At 38.0% G+C, this 26,904-nt stretch overlaps 1 protein-coding gene across 5 annotated transcripts in view; it reads right to left on the bottom strand.

Annotated features, from left to right (window-relative positions):
* The window catches only part of PCMTD1 (protein-L-isoaspartate (D-aspartate) O-methyltransferase domain containing 1), a 45,904-nt gene that overhangs the window by 17,989 nt on the left and 1,011 nt on the right, over positions 1–26,904 (bottom strand). The window contains exons 2-4 of one of the 5 annotated variants that reach the window (XM_054814205.1): positions 8,401–8,433; positions 7,033–7,460; positions 2,951–3,053 (exon numbers count right to left, since the gene is read on the bottom strand). The exons of 1 other annotated variant lie outside the window; for it this stretch is intronic. In XM_054814205.1, coding sequence (XP_054670180.1) covers positions 2,951–3,053; positions 7,033–7,339 — 410 coding nt within the window. In that variant the 5' untranslated portion in view covers positions 7,340–7,460; positions 8,401–8,433. Of the gene's footprint in view, positions 1–2,950; positions 3,054–7,032; positions 7,461–8,400; positions 8,434–12,617; positions 12,645–26,904 lie in introns of those variants that run through there. 3 more of the 5 variants (XM_054814207.1, XM_054814206.1, XM_054814210.1) reach the window with 3 other exon arrangements.

The following is a 26,904-nucleotide window of genomic DNA, read 5'->3' as shown; positions in this document are numbered from 1 at the left end:
TCATCCCCCACAAAAATAGCAATATACTCCATCTTGCTTTATCAGATCAAAACCCACCTAAATCAGCATGACCCAGCTCCACGCAAAAGTCAGATAAGGTTGCTTGCAGCAATAGGCCATTGCCAAGGTACACCACAAAGTTATGAAGTGTTTATTTAGGATCTAGTTTGAAGCTCTCCAAGTACATACCCATAAGGTTAAACTCCTATTTTTTGTTTCAAAAGATTGCTTAAAATATTCAGACCAGACCAAAGAACATTATGTACTAAAGAACCAATGCAGGGAAGTGGCAATGCAAAGTTTAACATAAGCATAACTCCGTTACCGCCAGGAAAACAGATCATGGTCTCTCTGCTCATTCTGTCCCCCACATGCCTTGTTAGAGGCTGCTGGCAACTGTAAGGTGTTTTTCCCCATCACACACACACATCCACTCAGACAATTAACTTCATTCATACCAGCCTGCCACATAAAATCTATTTTCAAACAGTAAGGGCATCTGCTAGGTTTACACCAGTGTCCAACAGTAGACAGACACCACACACTGTTTTCTTGGGTGGTCTTTCATCCAAATACTAAGCTGACCAAATCAGCAGTTAAGTTCAGATGCCACAGTCCACACAATTTTGGATAAATATCTTTCACTTATAAATGAAGATGCAGGAAGTAGTTACTGAAACAAGAATTAAAACCAGACATACTGACCCAGAGCACATTACTTTGACAGGCAGATTAAAATTCAAGACATGCTGTATAAATTCACTTGTATTGAAAAAAATACAGAAGAGCCCCATCACAGAAAAATCCACACACCATCTTCATTAACTACATAAAAACACAGAGTATTTACAAACAAAGCAGTTAGCCAGAATCAGCTATGCAGAAGAGTTACAAATCTCCCCATAAAACACAAAGTCCAAATAGCCTATCAGTATCATGTCAGCTGCTGTGCAGCTATTACTACGTAGATTTGTATCAAAAAGCACTTTCATAGAACTATAATTTTTGTTAGGTTGGTGAGGAGGGTGTTTCTGTAGCCATTGCTTAGTATTTTACTGTTGTGAGAAAAGGCAGATTATTAAACAACATATGACAAGATAACAATACACAGATTAGTGATACACTTTAGATCATCTTCACCAACCTGCTGACTTTTTCTCCTCATTGGAGTAACACTGTATAACTAAAGATTAATTTAATTATCATTGTAAACAGCATACAACATTTGTAACACTGTCCCCAGAGTTGATCTTCACTGAATTAGCGGGGAAAAAAAGACATCTCTTCTCCTTTAAGGATATTTAGATCATTTACTATACATGATCACTTATTTCCTTCAAACACAATATACATTTAATGCTGACATTCATTTATGCCAAGTTTAGCAACTTTGGGGTTTTTTTTCCCAGTTCTCACCTGTTTTAAAGTATAAATCCCAGCGTTCTGATATTCGTTCACATAAATATCCTAATCAGATTTTGTTTAAACAATAATGACAATTTCCTTGCTTACTCCTTCACACTAATTTCTGTACATAAACTTATCACCAGATTGGAAAGACATTTCAATCAAAACCAGCTTTTTGTATGTCTGAGTACACATACCTACAGGAATGCAGGATGGAATGCACTGGAATTGATTAGCTGACAGGTACATGTAACTTAATAAGGCCAGTAATGCAATATTAGTAATGATCATGAGTGACCAAGTTTCACACACTTCTTTAAAGATGGATTATATAAGGTGCATCATAAAGTTCCGGACTGAATCAATTTTTATTTCTTCTGGCCTCTGTATGTATTAACCTCAGCTAACATAAGTCCTTGAATTAAGACAGTAGTAATGAAACATATGTATTTTCTCTTACATAATTTATTCTAACGACGGAACATAGTACAAAAATCATCTAGCAAATATCAGAAATACAGAATTCAATTCAGATACATGTAACACTAGGATGATACTTTAAACTTAATTTTATACTCTAATTAAGAGTCTTCCATTATTTAGGAGCGTAAGGAGGAAGGCCTGTGGTCAGAGAGCTCCCCAAGTTTGGGGTATGGAAAAAAGTGGATTGAGCTCCAGCCAACATAACCAAGAGCGTGGCAGTTCTTAAAGCATGTTACAACAAAGGTAAAGGGAGAGAAAAATGTTCTCTGCTGCTCACTGGGGAAGAGGCGTAGGTTGTGCAATTCTTAGGCTACTCCTACAATTCAAAACCTTTCCTGCATTTCCAGGAGCTACCTTACAATCACTGTTGAAGAACTTATTGCCTGTAAGGAAAAAAAGTCTTTACAGAATACAGCCCAAGCTAGAACCTTGTTTTCCCTTTCAGAGGCAGAGAGGCCAAAGATAAATCCTTATGGGCCAGCCTAAAACTAGTAAAAAAAATTGCTGAGTAGGTAGAACCAGTATTGTTCAAAGCCCTGTAACCCAGAAGCGTAACAGTAAAAATGAGTGGTGTACAAGCATAGATAAATACTCCTAAGTCTATCTCTTCAAGTAATAAACATGAAGACAATCAGATAAATTTACTCATGTCTAGATCAACAGTGGCAGATTAGAAAAAAGTTAATGCTGTACAGAAAAATGATGTCCAATTATATAGTAAAAACTGACAATGGATACGAATTACTCTATACATGCAAAGACATCTGTGTATCCTTCTCTTCAGTATGTATGTATATATGCACGTATGTACACATACATACATGTGCATATGTATGCATACACACTGCCAAAATACAGGGACGTAATTTAAGTATTACACAGCAGAATACTTGCGCACTTCTAAAGCATGCTTTCCTAAGGCTTAACTTACCTCATGAACTAGTGTCACAAACTGGTAGTTTGCCATTCTTCTCCCCTCCCTAAACTCATAATCAATGACGCACTCAGTTTAAACACAAAAATGTTGCTGCAAAGTGAACTCGGCAAATTAGATACTTACTTATCAAAGCTATCACTATATTTTATGAAGCTCTCCAATTTTTCCTTGGCATATTCTACCACATCTGAATGAAGCTCTATGCCGTGATTTATCCCAAAAGGTCCTGTAAACAAAAACATCAGGGTAGAATAGCATTATATCCTTCATCTATGAAAGCACCAACACCACATAAAACACAGAATTCTCCCAGTACCACTAGACAAAGTTATTTTTTGCATCTGCATTACCAGTGCTTAAGAGGAAGGTAAAAGGCCAAAGGATCAGTGAAAGAAGAGGGACAGAACTGTGGCAAAACAATTTGATAGAATGAATTTTCTTAAGCATGCAGAAAAAATTAATCTGACTACACTTAAGTCAGTCTGAGCAACTTCTTTTTCAACACAGTATTTAGTTGGAATACAACAAATTCAAATTATAATTTAGTCTCTATCTTGATATTTACATTTTGAAAAGTTTTATTATGGCAAAATTTTCAGCTTTTGACAATTGAGAGATCAGGTATTATATCCCCTAGCCACATCTGCTCTTCTATTTTGCAGGTTCCAAAATCAGAAGTCTGCTCCTGATTTACTTTTGTAATAATTAATTTAAATCTAGAACATTGAAATTGATTACATTGTGTTCACTCTTCACAATCCCATCACAATCGCAACACTGCTTTGCTGTCCAAGTATATTTCCAAGTCAAGTTGTGTGCCGAAAGTAAATGCTATTTTTCAGACACAAGAAGAAATCATAAGACAGTATTATGAGGATTATCCACATCAGGAAGGAATCTTAATCAGACAGTCACATTTGCTGTGGGGATTCTATATTTAACATGCACTCATAGCCCAGGGACTTTAGTCACTGGAGCATAGAATTGGAAAGGGAGAGGGAAGGGGAAGAAAAGTAAACATCAATAAGATTAGACAAAACTTACATTCATGTTCTCTACTGCATTCTAAATCTTTCCTAAATATTTAGCTCAAAGATGTTACTCCAATGAAACAGAATTCAATTTGTCTTTTCTAGGACACTGATTAACAAAACAGACCTAGGGTTATACTGAGAAAGGTTTCATTTTACTGCAAGAAAAAAGACAGTACATGCCACTAAGCTGATTAATAATTGCAATTCTTAACATAGTTCGGAACATTTTCTACCAGCTGAAATAAAACTGATCCAATAGGTTACCATATGCAGTGCTTGCAAGACCTCTCTGATGGTAGGCAAGAGGTAGGTAGATTATCCAAGAAATGTTCTTAGAACTTGAGACAAGATGTACCTCCTGTTGACACTTATATCTACTGTAAATTTAGTTTATTGTCTATCACATTAAAAAAAGCATTAGCATAGGCAAACCCTTCCTAACTGTTTAATTATCTAATGTTCCCTTGCAGAGTACTAGCCTATCATGTTTCTAACCAGTGTAGTTAGAGTTCTACAGCATGCAACTGCATCCAAGGTATGTTTTCTTTAATTAAAAAAAATTGTCATTCCTTTAACCTCAAAATTTAAAGTAAACTAAAAATGCATCAACAACATCTGTCCCCAAATTCACATATACATTCCTTTCAATACTTGATTTTGAAAAACAAAGAACTAAAAAAATCTGTGTCAGTTGCTCCAACAGCTTGAAATTAAATCTATGAATGCAAGACACCACCACATCTTAATACACCATAGTATTTATCATTTGAACAGAAATACAAGAAACATGTTCTCTTTCATGAGGAAAGTCACAGCTGTACATTTAAGCAAAGAGTCAGCCATTCTAAAAATATGAAAATAACTTCTCTGTTACTCTTCAAAGTCAACTGGCCTCTTTCAGCATAATGAGCTAGCAATTCCACCATCTAGTCTACATTTTAACAGTATCAACAACAGTTAATTTAATCTCAACAGAGTGGTGGTTGGTTGTAGTTTGGTTGGTTCTTTGTATGTTGCTATACCTACAAGTGTTTACCAGTTTCAAATTATCTGCTAATTTAATCTAGTCATTTTGACACTGTGAATGTGGCAGAAATACTACTCACTACATTGTCAAATTGAAAGCTACACAAATACTGTCAAGAAACACATGGTTCTGTTACTAATTACAGTGCACACTAAAATCAGTTTTAAAAAAGCATATAGGCTTTTTTAAAAAATATGATTTGTCAGAAAATTATTTATTTTTCTTAGTTAAAGCAGCTGCTCCTTGGTTTAAAACAAACACTAAAGAAGAATGATTATATCTAACTAGAAATTTTATCAAAAGGAGCAGAGTAAGAAAATAAAGGCACACAAATTATATTTATACCTTCCATGCCTCAGCCTAGCACTCAAACCACATTACAACACTAAGCAGGCTTTGAAGGCTGAGTACAGCACTACAAAAACATGTAAGGTCTACTTCTGTAAGCAGCTGAGCAGTGACTGCTCCAGGCTCCTCAGCACTGCTAGAGAAGTATCAGCACCTGAGCTGGCTCTGTAGGAACATCTCCAGTGTAACTCTGCTCCTCAGGGGCTGTCAGCCAACCTCACCCTCTGTAGAAGACAAGTCTTTTCCTGTTTAATTTCTTCAGCTCCACACACAATATTCTGAAGGATAGGAATTCTGGATAGGATAGGAGAGGTCAAACCTAGGAGCATTCAACACCCAACCAACAGCCACTCAGAATAGGTTAGATAAATACATAGATATAAGTGCAATATACATAAGCTACAATTTCTTTTTTAAACATCACAATTAAGAAAGAATAATGAAATAAAGCTTTCCACAAGGCAGAGAAATAAATGAATACCATTACTCACTAACCTGAGCACACATTTTAGGGAAAAATTGCAGCAATATTTACTAATTGTTTTAATACTGAAATAGAACTCTGAACATAAAATATTACAATCCAATTAAAAATATCTACTCTCGAACAGAAACACTCTTGAAAAGGGCAAACAGAGTAGATTTTTTTTTTAACCTGTGAATGGACATAATTCCTGTTTCCACAATAGAACAGTATACTGTCTACTGAAATTATTTGTATTAAATGGAACAAAAGACACTGCTGGAGATGCCAACAAATGATGTTTGTTATGTACTATTAGGAATAATTTCTACTCTTAAATGAGTAAGAACAGATGACAGAAAGTAACTAAACTAGTTGAAAATTAACAAACCAACTCTTCACACTTCAGTTATGTACATAAATATATGTAAAAATTTATGATTTACCTGTCAGTAAGTTTTCTGCAACCAAGGAAATACGAAAACTCCATGTAATGCAGTCAATAAAATTACATCTATGAAAACTACATACTAAAATAAATTATTTCATGTAATAAAATTAATTTTAAAAATTTTTTGTTGGTACACATGCTCTGTATTCTAAATATTGGGGAGGTGGGAAAAATTAAAGCAGTTTTCTCTCTAAGGCATGTTTTTAAGTTTAGACAGTAATATTTCATTCCATCTTTTTTTCCCATATAGAAAATGTATTTGAAAATAGAAAAAACCTACAGTGCTCATCTGTTAAAATAGTTTTTAAAACCTATAGACCTGCAGTGCTTAAACCGTCTTATCAGTCTATATTCCCAAACTTTCTCACTAATAAAGCAATTAAATACATGTATTTTAAAAGAATTGTTTGAACACTGATAGAGATTTATTTTCAATTAAGCTTCTTCAAGAATCATTAACCTTTACAATTTAGATTTTTGTTTTCATAAACTTTTTTCCCATAAAAAATATCAAACCAGCAACCTAGAGTAAGGGCATAAACATGGTGCAAATGCAGACTAAAATTTCAGTCCTCAAAAGTTGTGCCTCTTTGCCTTTTCCTTTTAAGCAATAAAAGGACTGTTTCTTTTCAAATGAGAATTTTAGACTACAGAAAGGCAGACAGGAACAATTGCCTCTCTTCCAAAACACTCCGTAAAATGTCACTGAACAGCACTGTCAGTGAACACCTTGTAAATAACACAAAATTTTAACAACACATCTCAAACACACAGTCTTAAGCATAGCACTGTCATTTTTAAAGTAGTAAAGTTTTACAGGGCTTGTATAATCTTCTAAAAATAAGCAGAAACACTATATTAAAATAAAAACATTCAAGTTACCTAATATTAATCCCACCATTGTACTCAAGTATCCGGTTCCACTACCCAGATTTAGAAAAGATAATCCAGGCTGAAGCTTCAGTGCTTCCATGACTTCAGAATAAATGCAAGGTGCTGACAAATGTATATTTCCATGCTTCCAGGCCAAGTCTTTATAAGCATTGTCCCTGTATCCTTCCAGATAATAATCACCACGATCAATTGCTCTGAAGGCTTGCTCCACGCTCTCAGTGCGAATGTACTGAGCTTCTTTCAAATTATCAATTAAGTCATCGTTGTCTTCTCCAGCACTCACAGCTCCTCCCATGCTGAATTTCTATGATAATTCAATTAGCTTGCAAAATACATTAGGAGGAAGAGTTTTCCCAAAAGTGTAAGTATGTAATGGATTCTCAGTTCTTCTTTCAGAAGCACGTCACAAAGAAATCCTGGAAAATAGGTATGTTTGCATAACTTGAGTTTCAAAAGAGAAACAAATCAACAACTATTAGAGGGTGATGAAATACTGTTAGCATTGGATCACTTCATGAAGCAGAACTACTAAAAATCGGGACAGCTAGTATTTAATCAAAATTCGCCCTTCAGATTTTAACTCAATCCAATGTTTTTCATCTTAGCTTTAATATGTCAGTATGGGCTGTCAACATTAGCAAGCAATGCAGCCTGAGAGTTTACGCACTGAAAACACTACAGTGCTAAGAACCTATCACCCTTCAGATAGATAGATAGATATATTTGGGGAAGGACAGCTCTAGTCCCACCCTGAGAACTAAATGTCCAACAGCAGTTGGAGCATGTACCAACTTAGTTACATTTGAAAGCAACTGGGTTTACATGCTCTGAAATCACCCCACAGCGGGAGGGAAAGCCAGGTGAGTGGTGATGTCCAGGAGATGCTTCTCAAATGTTCACTTTTGAGCTGAACCAGAATACTAGTGCAGACACAACCACACATTGCTCTGTTCTGGATTCAGCACAGGAAACCCCTCTGAGTATCTGAGCTCCTCCTAATGCCTGCCATATTCACTAGAGGAGAATGAATTCCTTAAGTACCTAGAAGTTTTCAAAGGCTTTCTGGCTCTTAAGTGACTAGCAAGTTTCATGAATTCCACACAGCATACTCACTTCAAGATAATTCCTTCAACTCTATAGTGATTAATAACATAATAACTGCAGATAAAACAAACTCAAAATCCAGACATTAATGTTTTCAATGTTGCATGAATTATCAGTAAAATAGCAACAGAAGACTGGAAGAAAGGCCAATAAAAAAGTTTAATCCACCACTTCTAGATAAATAGAGTATCCACAGCGAGCTAGTTGTTAACATTAGTCAGCTTACACAGCCGAAAGAAGAAAAAAACCAACCTGTCATGAATCTTGGTGCATGTTCTAGGTAATCTAGTTAACAAAAAAAAAAAAAAAAAGGATTACAACAAAGACACACTCACCCCTGACTGCGTTGCTATCACCTTTTGAAAAAATTCTACCTGTCTCTTCAATCGGGCATATTTCACCAAGCATTCTTTTTTAAAATATGAATGTAACCTTTTATCTGAGATTACTCCAACACAACTCAGCAAATTCCTGTTTTGTACATGCCTATTTGTGTAAATTTGCAAGCCAGGAATTCACACAAAGAGTCCAGATGCCCAAGGCCATTTAAGTTATCAGAATGAAACTGGTTCCTAAACCTACATTGTGGGGACCACCGCAACGCAATTTTCATGGTTAAAAACTTTAAGTGAAGAACATTCTTAGAACATTAATGAATCCTTTTTCACATGTTTAACAGGTCTCTATCAAAACAGTACTAAAAAACCTTTCCATAAAACTAAATGGAAGCTTCCCGAAACTACAAGCAACTTCAAATTTGGTAGGTTTTTTTTTTCTCTCTCCATTGCCAACATAAAACAAAGACTTTCAGTCTGAATCATTTTTCTGAAGGATTAAGCTGCAAACAGTAATGATTCTGAAGTAGAGCACTGAAACATCCTTGCAAATAAAAAAGTGTGCTCATGTGCTAGACTGTAGTCTAATGGGTAAATTCACTTTTCTGAACATAAAGCTCAGAATCAAAAGAGCACTAAAACTATTAAAGATCAGTTCTTAGCAGAAAGGGCATGCATGAAGATACACATAATCCTAAATAAGGGAAAACTACGATTAAACTGAAATTTTGGCCTGCTATTTTCTTCTTGCTTTAAAAAAGTTTCTACAGTATCCAACACCAAAGTTGTACAATTCTTATTCCTCCCCATCTAGATGGTCATCACAAAACAGTCTTCCAACAATGGAAACCTCATTCCTATTTGCAATTCTGACTGACAGAAGTGTTTCCTTATCCTTGCTTTGATTTATGTAAAACACCAAGTCACTAATAACAATGAATAACTGTATAGCATCAGTGCTACGATATACAGCTCGGTTTAAAATTTCAAACACACAAGCTCAAACTACCAGCTCATACAGTCACAATGCTTCTCCTTAACTACAAACATACTTTAAAAAACAGAAAGGGTGGGGGGAGGCAGAATGCTCAGGGCTGCTAGAACCCTGGTACAATCATGGGTGAAACGATGGCTGTTCACTCAGCTGTGTTCTTCTGTCTGAAGCAAAACCAGTATCCTGGAGTAGAAAGAGGCAAAAAGTCACCAGACACAAACATCAATCAGCAAGAAAACCTTTAGTGAAAATAGAAAAAAATGTACTTCTCAACATCCTAGTGTTTCACAGCAGAGTAAGTAGGCCTCTGTGTTCACACACGAACATCCCTTTCCATTTCTGAAAAAACTAAGGCACAATTTAGACAGGAAATGTCGAACTTGAGTGAGGATTTTTTTTTTAAGTTAAAAATAATTTGTAAAAATATTCCAGCCCTGCTCACTTGTCTGCACTTATATCAAACCTCGAAGTTCAATGAGCTGCCAAACCAAATGATAGTTAACAAGTTAAATAATCTACAGTGACTAAAACAGTTTTTGCTATCCCTTCATCCTAAGAAGTTCATGACTGTGTTGAGATATGTTTGGAAATAATTTTAACTAACAAGTAAATATAAGAACTGAGTTTCTTGAAGACATGCATGTTACATTTAAGAAACAGAAATACCACTTCCAGCCCTGCCTGCAGAGTGCATTCACCACCTCGCACCAGCAGATGGAGAACTTCACCAATTATCTACAATCAACTGGTAAGCAAGCAAATACACAAACAGCTCGGAAAAAGACTATTCTTCCAACCTAAAGGTTTATCGTTGCTATCAAAAAGTGTCTTAATAAGCTTCACATAAATTTTATTTCCCATAAATAGCATTTGCTAATTTCAATACAATCACTACACTAAACCAGAATTTCTTCAGGTACTTTGTAATTTTATATTCTTGGTATTATCTGACAGCTAAAGTTACTGTAGTATCACAAGATTTTCTACTGATGACACTCACCAAATATTTCACTTTCATTAATGGTTATCACACACAATCTCAAAGCCAGGAACAGAAAAGGTCTGGTATGCAGCATGACATTGTGGGAAGTAGGGAAGAAAACAAAAACAGAGAGCCTGCCCTCAAGAAAGGGACACTTATGCAGCAGAACAGAGTGGCTAGTTGAAAGTGTGGTTGAAGGTTGTGTCTTATTCTAAATACCCTGCCCAGGCTGAAAAAGGTGACATTAGGTGGAGACAGTGATATTGTTTGCTTTATAGATACTTTGCTTTTTGTTTGCTTTCCTTAATCAACTATGGTGTTCTACTCTGGCCTCTACAGCTATAGGTAAGTAAAAATGTTACTCAGGTGCAAAGTATTTTTCTTAAAAACCAAAAATACCCTAGGAAGTTAAAGAAATAGATATTTTCATGAAAAGTGACCTCTTGTGTTGCAGAGAAACATTTTGTGGTATTTTACTTCCCTCCAATGCTTTTATGTGTGTAAGCTTTTACCTTATGAAAGTAAAATTACTCGCTTCTAACAGAAGCAACAGATATGTGAAGTCAAATACATTTTCTAGTATTGTAAACACACAAGAGAAAACACCTCTCAAGTTATTTTAGCACAGCTGGAGAAAGAGGGCAAGTTAGTCAAAGCTTCCTTGTGACAGTTGACCCAGGACCACCATAAAGACAGCAGAGCATACTCTGATAAAACCTTCTACATAGCTGCAAAGCTCACAGAAAGCATCCTGTGAAGCTCACTGGTACCTAAATTGAAATGCATCCAGTTCACAAAGAGCAGGAGCAGCATTCTGATGCCTGTTGCACCAGGAGGTATAGAAATATCAGAACAAAGGGGAAGGGTGCATAAAGTTAACAAAATGCAGCAATTGCATTTAGCCTTGGGAATCTTTGGAATACAAAAGCCAACAGAAATTGCAGTTTAGGAGTTAAAATTTCAATACAGTCTTGAATAAAAAAGTTCATTCACTGATTAAAACCAACTACAATTTAAAAACCCTGCTGTTTCTCATTCCACACTATCCATGAATTTCTTTTTTATAAGTTGTAACACTTGAAGTTTCTTATATTCAAAATAAAAATGAGACAACACACTTTCCAATTTCTGTAAAAAGCCACACAACTATCTACAGTATCCATATACTTGTATATACCTATGACCTAACTTGTAAGGAATTCCAGTAAAATTGGTTACCGTAAATAATTTCTGATTTTATTTTTTTTAATATCACATTAATTGAACAGGTTCTTTGGCTATGTGAATCTAAGAGTGCTGACAATTTGAGTGCATTTTAATTCTTCACCATTTTATTAGCTACGTAAAACTCTTATCCGAGGAGTCAGTAACCAGATGTAAAGCTTGCCAAGTTTGTCAGGTCTCATAGGGACATAAGTTTTGCACATTTCAGAATTTTTACAAATACATTTGCACTTCAAGTTAATTCTTTAGCTCACTAAGGACTCGCATACTCTCTTAAATACAGATCAAATACCATGCTAGTGAAGTATCCAGTTAATTTGACAGACAAAACCTTGCCTTTGCTAAATCTACAGTGTCCAGTTTCTTGCAAATTTAGTGTCTTGTAATATTGACACATCCTGACTACACAGATGCCTCCTTAAAAACACAAGTTATTTGAGCCTACTAACTTGGCTCTTATTTTGTTTCAAAGGATGAAAAATAGTAAAGAAAAATATGATAAATGGGATCAGCAAAGTTTCACATCTGTTCCTCAGAAATAATGCAAGTCTCCTCAGAACTATTTTCAGTAAGATTTCAGCTTGGAGCACACCACACTGGACTGAATGAAGACTGTGATACATTACTTTAAACCTCAAAGATGGCATACAAAATTGCTTGGTGAACCTGCACCCTTACCCAGGAGGGCAGGAGGGGGAAGAGACAACAATAAACCACTGAGCTACTCATTAATGTAGACATAGGAGTCAGCTGTTAAGTTCCCCAAAAAGGAACTGTCACTGGCAACAGGAGAGAGTTAACCACGAATGCACACAACGGCCTGACATACTTCAGTCCATTTAACAGTTTCAGTTTACTCATGGCAGAAGTCAGCGACACCACTCTGATCAGAGGTTTAAAGTTTCCCAGGTCACCAACCAAGTGTTAGACCTACTTCTGTTCAGACTCAATTCGTGCCACTCCTGCAGCCGTGAGGAACTCAAGATCATGTTTTGCGTGTCCTCATCCTGTCCAGCAACTCCTACAATAAAAGGACTCAATTTTTAGTTTAGCTTCGCCTTTCCTTCCAAGTATTGTAACGGTGACACACAAGAGGAAATTCAACTCCAAACTGCAGAGCTGAGCGTAAAATTTCAGCAGGACTTTTTGAATAAACAGAATGATTGATTACTATCTGAAAGGAAAAGAGAAATTGTAACATTAGCTCCATCAGGCAAAGGCTGGAGAAAACCAAAATATGAACTGTGTGCTGGAAGTAATTGTAGTAGGTGACTATAAAACTCAGAATAAACTGTGGGACACAGAGAATTTCAGAATGAAGCCTTTACAAAGATTTTTTTAAAACTTTTGCTACATATGCCTTACTGGTAAACCGCTACAAAAGGCAATAAAAAGTCTAAGTGCTTTGGAAAATTAGCTGTTACTCGAACTGCCTTCTCTTCCACAGCTATTTGTTTTGCAACTCCAAATAGGTTAGAAAGAAGAAAAACTGGGGTTTCAGGACATAGTAACATACTACTCAGTGCATTAAGGAAAACTGTTGGAAACACTGCATGTTTTTGAAGTCTACTCTAGACTTGTCTCACTCAAAAATATTTGCTCCTAACCTACTATTCAGTGGATCATTTCAAGAAGCTTTTCAAGTTAAACAGAAACAAGTACAAAAACCAAGCACAGTCAGCTCTCCAATATAATGCACTCCACAAAGCATACTTTAAGGTTCTTTGTAATATAGCAATGGAACAAGGAACAGACCACAGGATTAATGTTAAGCCAAATGAATGTAAACAGCCACAACTACTGACTTAACCTGAATTGCATTGACCTACTTGGGCAGAAAGTGTTTGTCAAGTCTGATGTAAGCTTAAGCCCTGATCCTCCTGTTTAGGCCTTCGACAGCTGTTTATACAAGATTCCAGGTGTGTGCTTGCTCTATCTCTTCCTCCACCTGCAGTCACCTGGACATACCAAACAGCACACATGGTACTGCATTTCTCTCAGAAGACGCACTGAAGCTTATGGCATGCCACAAATGTATGAGCAGTGACAAACACACCAGTGTAGATTTCATGATCAAACGACCTTAACCTTGGTAGTTACACAAGGCCATAATTTTTGGGCCAACCTTGCTGAATGTCTACTGAACCTTCTGACCTTTTTCCTTACCTTTTTAGTGGTCTTCAGTGTGTTTGTTTTGGGGTCTGTTTTGTTTTGGTGTTTGATTTTTTTTTTTTTTAAACAGAGACAATCCACAGGAACTTAAAGTAAAAAATGATAAAGCACAGAATTTTGTTGGTTGTCCACCCAGGGGGAAAAAAGAAAAACAAACAACCCACAACAACAAAGCACAACAAAAAAACCCACATACCATATTTTTTTTCCCTTCTTTGGACTAGGATGCAATTCCTTTTCTCAGTCTATGTTTTCTTTTGTACTGGATTTGAGTTTTTGATCTGACATTCTATCTTCCCTGTTCACACGATGACAAGGATTGAACACTGAAAGACATTTTCTATATAACAGTTCTATATGCCAGACCTGTTTTCAAGTATGCTGATAAATACTTTAAAATTCATCACCTTTTGTTACCAAGCGAAGCAAAGAATCCTACTTATTTCCTGGATGAAACTTCTAATACATAGCTTAACACCACATCCTGAGTCAGTTCATCTTACTGCTTAAAATCTGGGCAACCAAAAAATGTCTGCAAAGCTGAGCCTCCCAGGCTTCAGAAGCAGTTTCTTCTTCAAAGTCTCCCACCTGTTACACCACAAACATGCTCTGAATGACTACTTCGAAACAAAGAAAGAAGAGTTTGCCATTTCCACCAGAGATAGCTAGCAATGTAGTTTGCCATATTGGGGGTCAAACACAGAATACAGAACAGTTCCTGAAATTTAAAGGTGTAGATCTATACCTAGTAAGTAAAGCAGCCCTTTACCCTCAGAGAGCAAGTTCTCCGCTGTGAAGTCTGTCTCTTTAGGGCTGTGCTTATGATTCTCCAGTAGTCATCTTATCACTATGGTCACCACAGACCCAGTTTCAGTGTTCACATCCTAGAATGCCCTCTGGGCCACTAACTGAACTTTCTTAATGATATCCTGCAAAAATTCCCTGCTGAGAGACAGGAAAGCTGTCTCACTGCCCTAGTTTACTGACTCATTAATCACTAGCGAAGAGTACCTGTTGGTCATCTGCACAAAATTATCCACCCCACCCCCCACACCTCAGATATATGAGATATTTGGGATTTGTGTACCTACTACCATTTTGAATCTAGTCATGTTACAAAAAGCTTTATATAGGGAACAAGCACAAAAACACTCCCTTCTCTTAAAAAGATTTGCTGGTATCTAATTTCACAGCAAGTTTTATTTTAGTCAATATCTGCCATAAAACTTCTGTCAAGAAATGCTCTTATTTGTAAAACGAAAAAGCCTCCATGGATGAGAGGCTGATGAGATGGTAAACAGCTCTGGAATACTCCAATTAGCCCATCTTTGCACTTTGACATTATTACCTGTGCAGATCTTAAGCACTTGACCAGATTTTACACACCTGACATTATTACCTGTGCAGAACACATTAGTCTGTCAGGCATAAAGAGTTTGTCCATTACTGATGGACAGTATTAATAATCAGTTGCTGCTCAGTTCCCAGAACCAGCTCTTCCTCATATTCTGAAGCAGATGAACAGAAGTGCTGATAAGAAAATAGCCTCCCAAGTGCTTTGGAAATCATTTTCCAAAGCAGGAAGATGCTGTTAGTATCCAAAAAAAACCCCCAACTAAAATTTGTTATGTGTCAGGCCAGTGATACTATCTACAAGATCTAAAATAAATTTCTAAATTATTTCGATAATTTCAGAGAGCAGCATTAACTGCTAACTAAAGTCTGAATACCTGATTGACAATGACAAGACCTGATGTCTATGGCAGCATATGACACAGCTTGAGTGGTGGAACTAGACAGTTCCTGGTAATAGTACTTGATTAGAGCAGCATGGCATGCCTTTTTCACAGTACACAGTGATAAGATGTCAACAAAACAATAGCTGCCAGTCTGTTGCTTACCATTAGAGGTCAGCTGCAAACTGGTGACCACATCTCAAAAAGTTGTATGTATACCTTTATGAATGAATGAACACTAGCTCTGCCCCAATTCTGTGTACCCTATAGTATCCCATCAACTGTAGATTTCAAAACAATTCATACTGCTTCTCTACCCACACCAGTCCAAAACACTTGATGGTGCTTCTAAGACATTGCATAAAATGGTCTAATCTCTGGGGAGCCCAACATGGCTTAGTGACCTGTCAAAGATCTAAAAGATCTCATAAGCAAAGGATGTCAGCTTAACACAATGTCCGACATATAGAAGATCCCCTAACCTTCCTCTGAAGGCAGTGTCCATGAAAGAACCTGGCAGTTCTCTTACAGCACACTTTTTAAAGGTCTCAGCTTCAGACAGGTGTGCCTACAGCTCTGACTATTCCTGGGCTACAACTATTTTAAGTCTGTCCAGTATAAACTAGTTAAAGAGTACTGCTTTATCACAGACTGTCTGGGAGAAAGGAGAAAGATGACAAGTTTCTCTAGAGGGCCCAACAGACTCACAGAAACAGGAAGTACCAGGTAATAGCAGCTTGTTCACTGGCAAGACTAAAATTTCAGGACTTTGCAAGACAGATATGAATCAGTGATGCTTAATACATGCAGATGTCATATTCACTGAGTCTGTACCATGCACCTGTTTTTCAGAACAGAAACTGCTATCTCTGCACATATGTCACAGGAAATAGCGAGCTACAGAGTGACCAGGCTGCAAAAATCATTGCGCAACACACAGCTTTGTACAAGGGTATTTAACAGAGAATACTCATTTCAAGCAGGTTTATATAAGCCATAACAGTCAAATGTTAAGAATTAGAAGAGCTGTAGAGAGATTTGTAAAACAACCCACTTTTGGAAAATCTAATCCTATTTAGTCTGAACAGGTGAAAGGCATACAAGTGACACAAACATTTCTGCAAATTTTAACACTATGACCCTGATCGTAAGTCAGGTAAGACACCTTGACATAGAAGACAAGCAAAATACTCAATATTTTCAAAACAAAACCTGTTTCTCTTTGTGAAAGGAAATGCTTAATATTTTAGTTTATGGTGACTAGAAAGTAACAAACTTTAGTATCAGTAACAAACTTTTACATATCAGTAAAATATGATGCTCCTTTACTTTCAGTAAGTATCACCTTCAGAACAACCAATGGGGGGGGGGGGGGAGAATCCTCTTTTCTAATGAAATACAAAGCAGGTTTAGTACAAGAACAGAAATATAAATATGCTTTCCTAACCTTTTAGTACAAAAGTAGTTTCTACAGCTATAGTTTTTAAGCAGATTAAGTCACAGTTCACATAATTCTGAGTAGGCGAAATGTGGTCCATGACAAAATATTCACTACTTCAGCCAGTGCTAAAGTTCAAAAGCTTATTGCACATAAACATTTAAAGTTATTTCAATAACTCTCTTCCAGCAGCAACAGAACAACATATGCCTGTTGCCTTCAGCAAAAGAAAATAGAAATGAGGTCAAGTGTAAAAATAGAAGATGGTTACATTCCTGACACTTGAAACCTCATCTTACAGCTATGCATTTACTGCAGTCTCCACAAAAACACCCAGGCCCAAATTAAAAAAAAAAAAAAATCAACTTTATCAAGTTCCAAGCACACTAAAACCTTTGGGTTTTCTGATCTTTAGAAATGCATCTAAAAGGATCAAAATAGCATGCAATAATCACGGCATAAACAACTTTTAATACTGTATTATCAAAATGTTTACTTTCACAGCCTGAGAATCTCAACTTTCATTTGTTATGTGTCCTCTTCTTATAAGACACTAATAAAATAAAAAAATCAAGTATTGATCTGGTTTGCTACATTCTTAAAATACTCCAGTGTAATACAACAGTATGTTTTGATACGTTACTTTATTATTACTTTACCTGTAATCCTCAAGAGGTAAGAATGAGTAAGGCCTACTCCTGCTTCCCTTCCTCAGAACCATGACACAAAATTATTTCATTGATGTAATCTTCCAGAAGCATCACACCAGATTCATCAATTTTTTTCAAATGTAACTTGTTTACTAAATCACATGCACACTAAGAGTTACTTTTATCTTGTCAAAGAAAGTGATGGATATCTACTTCCACCTAACTTCTTTTTCTTTTTAAACCTCAAATCCTGCCTATCTCCAAGTGCCTGACACTTTGAGGCCCATATCATAATCTGTCTCGTTCTCCACACATACCATAAATCCATAAACAGTATACCCTAAAGTGACATGACCTTGTCCATAAATCCCTATTTCTTAAGATGTCCAATGCTTACTTTATATAAAGAGATTTTCTATCCCTTCATGGTTCTGACCAAAGGAAAGTGATGATTAATCAGAACTTTCAAAACTTACAAATCAAGTATGAACTAAATCTATTTCAAAAATCTACCAAAGAAGTCCCTACACAAATGCAAGTCATCCCAAAAAAAAAAACCCAACTCCTTATTTTACAATTTAAAAGGTTACAGCATTAGTACTATTAACAAAGCCTGTTATCAAAGCCTCTTCTACAGTTTCATGCAATCTTTCTAGCATTCTCCCTGTTCCTGTTGCTATTAGAATACCCTATTTTGATGTAACATTTCAAAGCATTGCCTCTCCAGGGCACTTTTCAGGTTGAGAGGTGTGACTGCTTACAGGGCTACCAGATATACCATGGAATGCAGGGGAAAAGCGCTTGGGGATTACACAAGCCCTCTTATGGGATGTTTAGGGTAGGAACCAAAGGCAGAGAAAAGGAGGGAACAAAGTGGCTTGGGGAGCAACAAGCATGGGAAGACCAGGGCTATGGTGACAAGAGGGATAGGTCACCTGTGAATACGTTGCAGGTCAGTATGCATGTCTAGCTGTGCCAGCAAAGGAGGGGGCGAGCTTTTGCAGGTCAGGATGTGATCACAGGGAGTACCAAGCTGCACTAGCCAGTAAACTGGCAGCGTGGCCTGAGAACCAGGGACAAAGCAGACTGTGAGTGAGGCAACTGGAGTTGGCTGCTGGAGGATCCGAGTGAGCTGCTGGAGAACCTGTAACGTTTGGGGGGTGGGGGTGTGGTGTTGGCTGAGCATGAGTGTGTTTGTGCAAGAGGCAACGGGGGTAAATGGACCTAAGGGCCAGTTTCAGGGTAGAACAGGTGTCTAAACCCAGTAACTGGGAGGATCCATGCTATATGCATGTGTTTGCCACTAGCAGACATTCAGCTTGACCATCCAGAAAGGGCAACAGGATAAGGCCATTGGTGCTGTTTGTGCTTGCATTAGCGCTGTGTTTTCTGTGTTGATGTGGTGGCCAGCTATGTATTTATACATGTACATGCTGAATATGTGTGTGTGTGTTGTACTGAGAATATGTGCTTAGCCTCGCCACTGGCTGGACCTTGGGACATGCATGCCTCAACTAAGAACTAGAAATAATTGAACAAAACCCCTATAGGCCTTCTTTAAAAGCTAAAACCAAAATACATAAGCACATTTTTAAACCTCAAAATGTTTCTGCGCTATTGTTTTTCTTTGTGTCTAGATATGAATCAAGTACTATTGCAAACATGACTCCATAGTTATGATTTACTTACAGTACAAACAGCAGATGTGGTCTGGAGGTGATTTGGAGCATTTGGGAAACCTTCAGTGACCATTTCAAGATATTCATGCAAGTATTTCACCAAGAAACAGAAGGTGAGAACCTGTGCACTTGCACAGCCTAAGTGTACCTTCATCTCCATAATCGTAGCCAGTCAGGTTTTTTGTCAGTCATACAAAGCATGTGGTTTTCACCTGAGAGAAGTGTAGTTTACAGATATGACACAAGAGGCTGCTACAGTCACATAACCTGCCTTAGTTCTATCATTAGCAACTCCAGTTCATCCAGAGCATCCCAGAATGGAGAAGCCAAATCCTACACTGACTTTTTCTGACAACTGAGTTACTGCAGAAAACATCACACAATCTCAGGAAACTCAGCAGTAATGAGTCTTAGTCATAATGAATGAATAATTAACTGAAGTAAATAAGCAGAGACTAAGGCCTATGGGATTCATAATGTTGCAACTGTCAGCTCAGCAGAAGTTATAAAGAAACTCAACAACTCAACTTTTCTGTGTCCTTCCAGTTTCACTGACCTCCTGACTGCAATAATGCCAAATTTAGAGTTTGTTGAAGGAAGAAGACAGCAAAGCTTAAGAAACTGGACAGCAGGTGACTACACTGAATAGAAACAAAACCAGAGATCATCCTTCAAAAGGGTAAAGGGGAGAGTTTTGCAAATAAACAGCAGAATCACATGCCCCAGCAGAATAAGAGCCAGTAAACCCCACCTGCCAGAATCCAACACGAATAACAAGAGTAAACAAGAACTTTATGGGTCTCAAGCAAAGACCTTCAGATGGAAATCAAATCCTTTAATGGCAAATTTATGTTCTAGTAGAAATACTCACAGCATTCCTGATTACTCAAAATTATTAGTACTGCAGGAATTTTAATCTTTTGCTTTGTTTGCTGAAACTAAGCATCTCCTTTAGTAAACTTCAGAGTTCACTGTTTCAGCAATGCTAACTTGCATACATTTTAGCCATGCCTATCAAGCAAAACCAATTGTATTGAAAATATGATTACCAGGATAGTGGCTCCAACTTTTTTTTGAACTTCAATATACAGACCATTTTATAGCACAGTGGTCCTGACTAGGTTGAGGAGTATTACTTGGCTTTTTCTTTCAAGTATTTGTCAAGAAAACCACATGGTAATTCCTGAATATCCACTGAAAACATTTGCTACATAAATAACACAAATAAATTCTCAGAATAGTATCCACTTCTCATTTTCTCCCTACCACATGGTCCTAATTCCTCTTTCAATGTTAAACAACCATTTATAGGAATCAAGCCTTTCATTTGGGACAAGGACACCACAGGCATACCAACTGCTGGATGTGATTCACTAGCTGACTATTACCATGCACAATTCCAATTACTTTATCACTTCACTTATAGAAGCCATACATTGATGCAGGTGATTTTTTTTTCTGAGCAGCAGCTTTTTTTGTCATATGAACAAAGAATTAAATAAGACATGTCACCTCTGACAAGTTCTCTTTGAACTTTAGTTCGTTTTCACAGGAACAGACAGCAAATGCTATTTGTTTTGCTTGAAGGATATTATCAATATTTTGAATAGTTACATTCAGGAGCACATGTATTTTATGTCTATTATATTACTGTATATTGCCTTTCACTACATCTTAAAGATTCTTATACAATAAGAACTCTGATTCGACACTAACTCCTACCACTAAATATATTAAAAAACATTCATAGACATCAGTTGGGGGGAAAAAAAATAATCTTCCCAATGACAGTCATATGCCTCCTGGTGGAACATTACTGAGTATCACAAAGCTGTTGCTATTCATCCTGAAAATAGTTTTTAAAATTGCTTAATTTGCCATTAGAAATATGCACCTGTAATTCAGGACTTTAACAAACCAATTGTTAAAAAAAAGGAAGACATAAACATGATTACTGACAGCTTTAATAAGCATTCTCTATTTAGGAATCATACAAACGAAAGGGGTTTTTTAGTAACAACAAGCCTTTGGTACTTGCTATGTGATTCAGGTGCTTAAACACAGACCTCTAGTGCTATTTTCAGTGCTCATGCTAATTACAGGCTACTTGGCCTATGATACGGCAACAATTAGTGCTAAGTAACACAACAGAAAATACTTCTGCTCATATCCTGTCCTTGCTTCCCCACAAAAAAGCAAAAAGAGCTACTGCTGCTGTGTGGTTTAAGACTCCTAGATACAACGCAAACCTCAAAGCTGAAGGATGTGTCCTCTGAAAGGAACGCTACAGCCGGGATTGGAAAAGCAACCAGAGAAAAGTTAAGGCATCATCGGCCAAAAGACTCCTAAGAGACGAGACCAAAAGAATGAACCTGGAGACACTCTGACTTGTAAACAGAACTGAATGTGCAGTCTGCCATCACCAGGTTCTAAAACTCTCAGGACAGAGATCCTGTTCACAGTCACTATGCTGCCCCACAGCTGGCTGGTTATGCACATAATTCTTTGTGCATATGCATATATAAACACACTCTCCAGTAAAGCATGCATGTTAGCAACCAAGACAAAGGCCAGCCATTCTCCAACCGTGCAGCTACCTCTACTTACGATTTATTTTACCTGGCAGCTTTTTCTTTTTTTAACTTCAGAAGAAGGTAGACCTTCAGTAAACCCTACCTCATATCTTAACAGCTCCATGCTGACAACTCAGACACCCTATAGCAACTTCATACAACTGTCCTTCACGCAGGACTCCAAACATCCCACATTGCTATCAAACAACTTGCTCTAAGCGTACTACGTCTTTTAATTAGTTTTTAAGTCTGATTTTAAGGTTTTGTTGGCAAGTTCTGGATTGTTTCCTCAAACATTTTTTAAAACATCAATTCCATTTGTCTTTTACATCCTAGAAATACTGCACATCCAAATTCAGCAATTGTTTTGCAACTGTACACTAAGCAAATACTACTTTGAGAAAATTTGGAGTGGAATGTAATACTTGAGAGAAATTCTAAGCCTCACATCACCTTAACACTACTCACAAGATCTTCAATCTCCAACTCTGTGCAACTCATAAAACTCAATGGTCTGCACTTGTAACAAACTAGATCTTTACATTCCTTCTTCACTAAACACTATACAAAACAAAGACAGAACTCCAAGATTACCCTTCATTAAATGCATCTTCTAAGCAGTGGGCTGCAACTCTTTCTGCCACAAGCCAGCCCTCTAACCAGAGGAGCAATTTACATCTGCTCCCTGGTCACCTCCTCACTCTAGAACTCCCCCACTGAAAACACACCAGAATCTGTAGCCTGAGAGTTACCATGGTGACTCCTGATGTCACCTCTAAACTATTTTAAGGCTATGGAATTTGGGGGTTTAGAGTTTCGGGGTTGGGGGGGGCTGTTGTGTTTGTTTTGTGGGTTTTTTTAACTGCTCTATGACGACTTCTAAATCAGCATTTTCTCCTCACAACAAAGGACAATATATTTTTGTGCTTCAATATAAAGGACTGATAAAATTTGTTGACAAGTCGCATACCAATTGCAGTCACAAGGTACAAGTGACAGACATCACATTAGCTCTCTAGATACAACTTCAATACTTCTTGCTTTCAGAAATAAGTTTCTCAGGACTAACTGCCATTTCCAAAGACATCTTTACTTTCATTTAACTTTACTTCTTTCAAGGTTTCCAATAAGCTACTGATGACAAGTATATTTAACAAGAATCCACACATACATTCAGCAGAGTTGCAAGCTCCTTGTGATTAGTTAACATCACTGCCAACTTTGCAGTACCAACGCTACCTCTGAAACATGAAGTTGGCATGATGTACCAGGAGAAAAAGGACAGAGAACTGACACTACTGTTCTGAATGGCAGCCAGCTAATATTTCAGTGCTGCAAAAAATTATATTCAGCATCCTAAGCTCCTACAAATTCTATCCTTTCTTCAAGGCCCAGCAGTCCAACCCAATTGTCTTAACACAGCAGCAGCAACTGCTTTAAGACCTTGTGTTAAGCAGGCCTGAAGGCTCTCATTAACATACAGTGCACACAAATAAGTCCCAAAGGAATTGGAGCACAGTAGTTATTTCCTGATGTTTTAATGTAATTATACCCATAATATTTCATATAAACTACTTCACTCTACTCCCTAGAACTCCATAGAAGAAAGAAGTGGAGAAGTGTGATCACATTTCTGCAAAGTAGATACACTAAAAGAATTCTGCATCAGAACAATCCACACTCGTTGGTTGGGGAAGAATCAGCATACAGATCAACTCCTGACCCTATTGGAAGATTCCTATAGTGCCTTAGGCCAGTCACATTCCTGATTATTCATCTGCAAAACAAGATGGCACATATATTCTTTCCACCTTTGCTTTGAGAAATTTACATTCTAAGTAGGTAAAATAAATGAGATAATATTCAATGAACTTCGCATTCAAGAGTGCCAAGTGCTGTAGACTTCAAGGCCCTTTTCTTACAGAGAGCTAATTAACAATCAGCTACAGAACATCACTTTCAGTTCAGCAGGGTACAACAGCAGATCTTTGAGACATTCCTGCTGAAAACTGGAATAAAGCAGGACGTGGAAAAAAACAGATACAGGTAAAGACACTTCTCATCCAGACAACAATGACTATACTCAGGTGTTTGTCACCATGCACTGAAGACTGTGATGAACATTCCCATGCTGCCTAACTATTTCAGAATTGCTTACCATATATTTGGCTGAGGGAACTCTTGAAACTCCTGACATAAACCTTCCTGGAACACTGCATGTAAAAGTCATCTTGCCTATACTGAGTTTTGGGAGCATCTTTAGGAAAATAAACCTGCATTACTAACCACGTCTTGCAGCAAGAACTTGAAATTCGGCCTTTGTGTTACTGTTTAAGTCTGCCTAAAGTCACAGGCAATATGGTCCTTAGGGACTTCCACCTGCACTGATATCATGCCTAAGCCTATCTTTAGCTTCAGAATACACACTTAACCATCTCAAAGCAACCACACTTCAAGTTTACAGAAACACAGCCAAGTGACTGCTCTGGTATGGTCCAGCACAGGCACTGAAAACTATAATACATGTCTGGCAGTCTGGTTCTATTCTTAGTCTCCTATTAGGCAGAAGGTTCTTCAAAAGGAGCTGCTGCAGCTTGGGGCAATCACTGACAGGAAGAAGTAAGGCTGAGCAATAAAAATCGGCAATCTGCCAAGATTAGGACTTAACAATGGCAAGACTTTATAAATTTGTAAGTAAGAGTACTGCAAAATTGAAACTGGCTGGTCAAATTGTTGCAAGAACGTCCATCCTGGAGGATTACTTACAGACGACCCAACAAAAGATGCCAGATAAGACCACCAGATAAGAGTCAGGAAACACCTCCTGCAACACACTGTGACAAGATTGCTCGATGAGTCAACTCATGACCATATGTGGAAGAAAGACTCGGAAGTTCATGAAAAAGGACACCAAAAGCACCTCTTCAACAAATCACTAGGGACCACCAGAGACTTAGAGCACAGGCGTAATTAAGATGCAAATATTATAATGAGCTCGGGGAAACATAATGAATATGTATGATTTGGGGCAATACAACCCTCACTGGTTGTCGTTGGCGGCATGCATGATAGGCGGAGCTATCCCCCGTGCATCCAGCACCGTAATAAAGAATGCCTGCTCTTTAATACTACATTGGTGTTAAGGAGTTTTATTCCCAATTTCGGTAACAAAATATCTAAAGCAAGTCACAACATGAAGTCTGAGAATGGATGAAGAAAACCCAGAGACCCAATTACAAAAGGCAGAAAGATTTTTACAAGAATTCTGGAGTGAAGATCAGAAATTAGGTAGGGAAGGAATCTAATCCTGCACAGACCCAGAGATAACATTTGGCCATCCAGGGCTGTCCAGTATTACATACTTTTTTCTGTTTCTGTGATTTCATGACATTCTCCTCACTGCAGACCTCCCAACAACATCTAATTGTTTTTCCTTGCATTTCTGAGGGGCACTGACTGCTGTAAAGGAAAACTGCCTAAGTGTCCCTCTCCAAAGCCCTCATTGAGCTCTCTGACCTCACTCACGTACTTCTTACCTTCCTATCAGTATATTTATTCACCCACAGTCAGTTAAAATAGAATAGATATTTCACACATTTGTCTACCTACACATCCAAAATATTTTTCAAACTTTCCCAACAAATCAGGCAGGAGTTCTGCAGAAGACAGCTCCATTTATCCAAGCCTGATTCCTTCCAGAAATGGTATGCCCAGTGCCCAGAGTAAGGTATGGGTCCTCTGTGTGTGTGGGGGGGGAACCAAACACATATCACACATATTATGATTCATTTGCAGGAACGATGAATTATGGTTACAAAAGCATTCTCATGATACACTCTCATAATTTACTAACTTTAAGCATGAGATTTTTTGCATCTTGCATCTTAAAAGCATTCTCTGTAATAAAGAGAGCATGTGGTCAAGAGGGACTGGGGATCTTCATTAATTGATTGAAGAGCTGCCTGTCCTTACCGGTGTCTCTTATTTGTGCGTGTCTCAAAGTTTAGTGCTCATTATCAGAAGAAACTTTACTTCCTTGCTAAAGTCTGCGGTTCAATTGTGCCAGACTTTTACTTGACAGGAGTAAAAAATACCCAGTAGGAGAACAGTAGCTATGCGGGCACTGGTTAAGTACTGCAAGGACACAAGCATTCTCCACACATTGCAGCAGTTCAGTACTTCCATCTCTTCTCTCATGCAGACCCTAAAGATGTTTTCTTTCGTTTTCCACCACGAAAAATGAGCACACACACATACCTTCTACCATACGTGTTTTTTCTTTTTTCCCTTTCTCTGTCAAAGACGATAGAGCTGCACAAAGCAGGCCCTGGCTGCTGACTGCGTATCAAATAAATGCCAAAATTCCTTCCTCCTCCGCCCTCCCTTCCCCTTCCTCCAACTTCACTGCGAGCCGCTGACAACTGCCGAGGCAGGGGGGAGGAGGGCGACGACGGACGAAAGAGAAGGCCTGCACATGCACAGAAGGCGGCGGCCCGAGGTTTCGGGCCGAAGAAGAATCACGTTAACCGCTGACCGCAGCTCAGCTACAGGCAGACGTGACCCCAAGACGCCTCCCCCGAACAGATAACAACAAAGGAAACAGAGAGGGGAGGAGGTGGCTGCCCCGGAGCGAGTTCCTGCTCCTCCCCTTACGCTGCTCCCAGCCAAAACAGAGACCACAATGTAAACAGAGACAAGATGTGCGTTTATGGCAAAGCGGGGGGCAGAGGCAGCCTTCTTCCCCCGCGGCTGCCGCCAGCGACGCTCACCGACTCCCACCGCCGCCTACCCACCGTGGCTTACGGGGCGAAAAGCAAAGTTATCGTGCGTCCTGCACACATTATTTATGTAAACAAAGTATTTTCTCCTCGCTGCTGCCACACCAAGTCCTCTGCCGACAGAAGAAATACCCTTCCTGAGCCTATGTTTTTTTTTTTCTTGAAACAAAACGTCTTCTCACGCTCCCTTTTGCC

This window comes from Grus americana, chromosome 2 (genome assembly GCF_028858705.1).
Source record: "Grus americana isolate bGruAme1 chromosome 2, bGruAme1.mat, whole genome shotgun sequence".
In the NCBI taxonomy this organism is placed as follows: domain Eukaryota; kingdom Metazoa; phylum Chordata; class Aves; order Gruiformes; family Gruidae; genus Grus; species Grus americana.
Note: the sequence above shows the minus strand (reverse complement) of the source record. Positions and strands in the feature narration are given on the sequence as shown.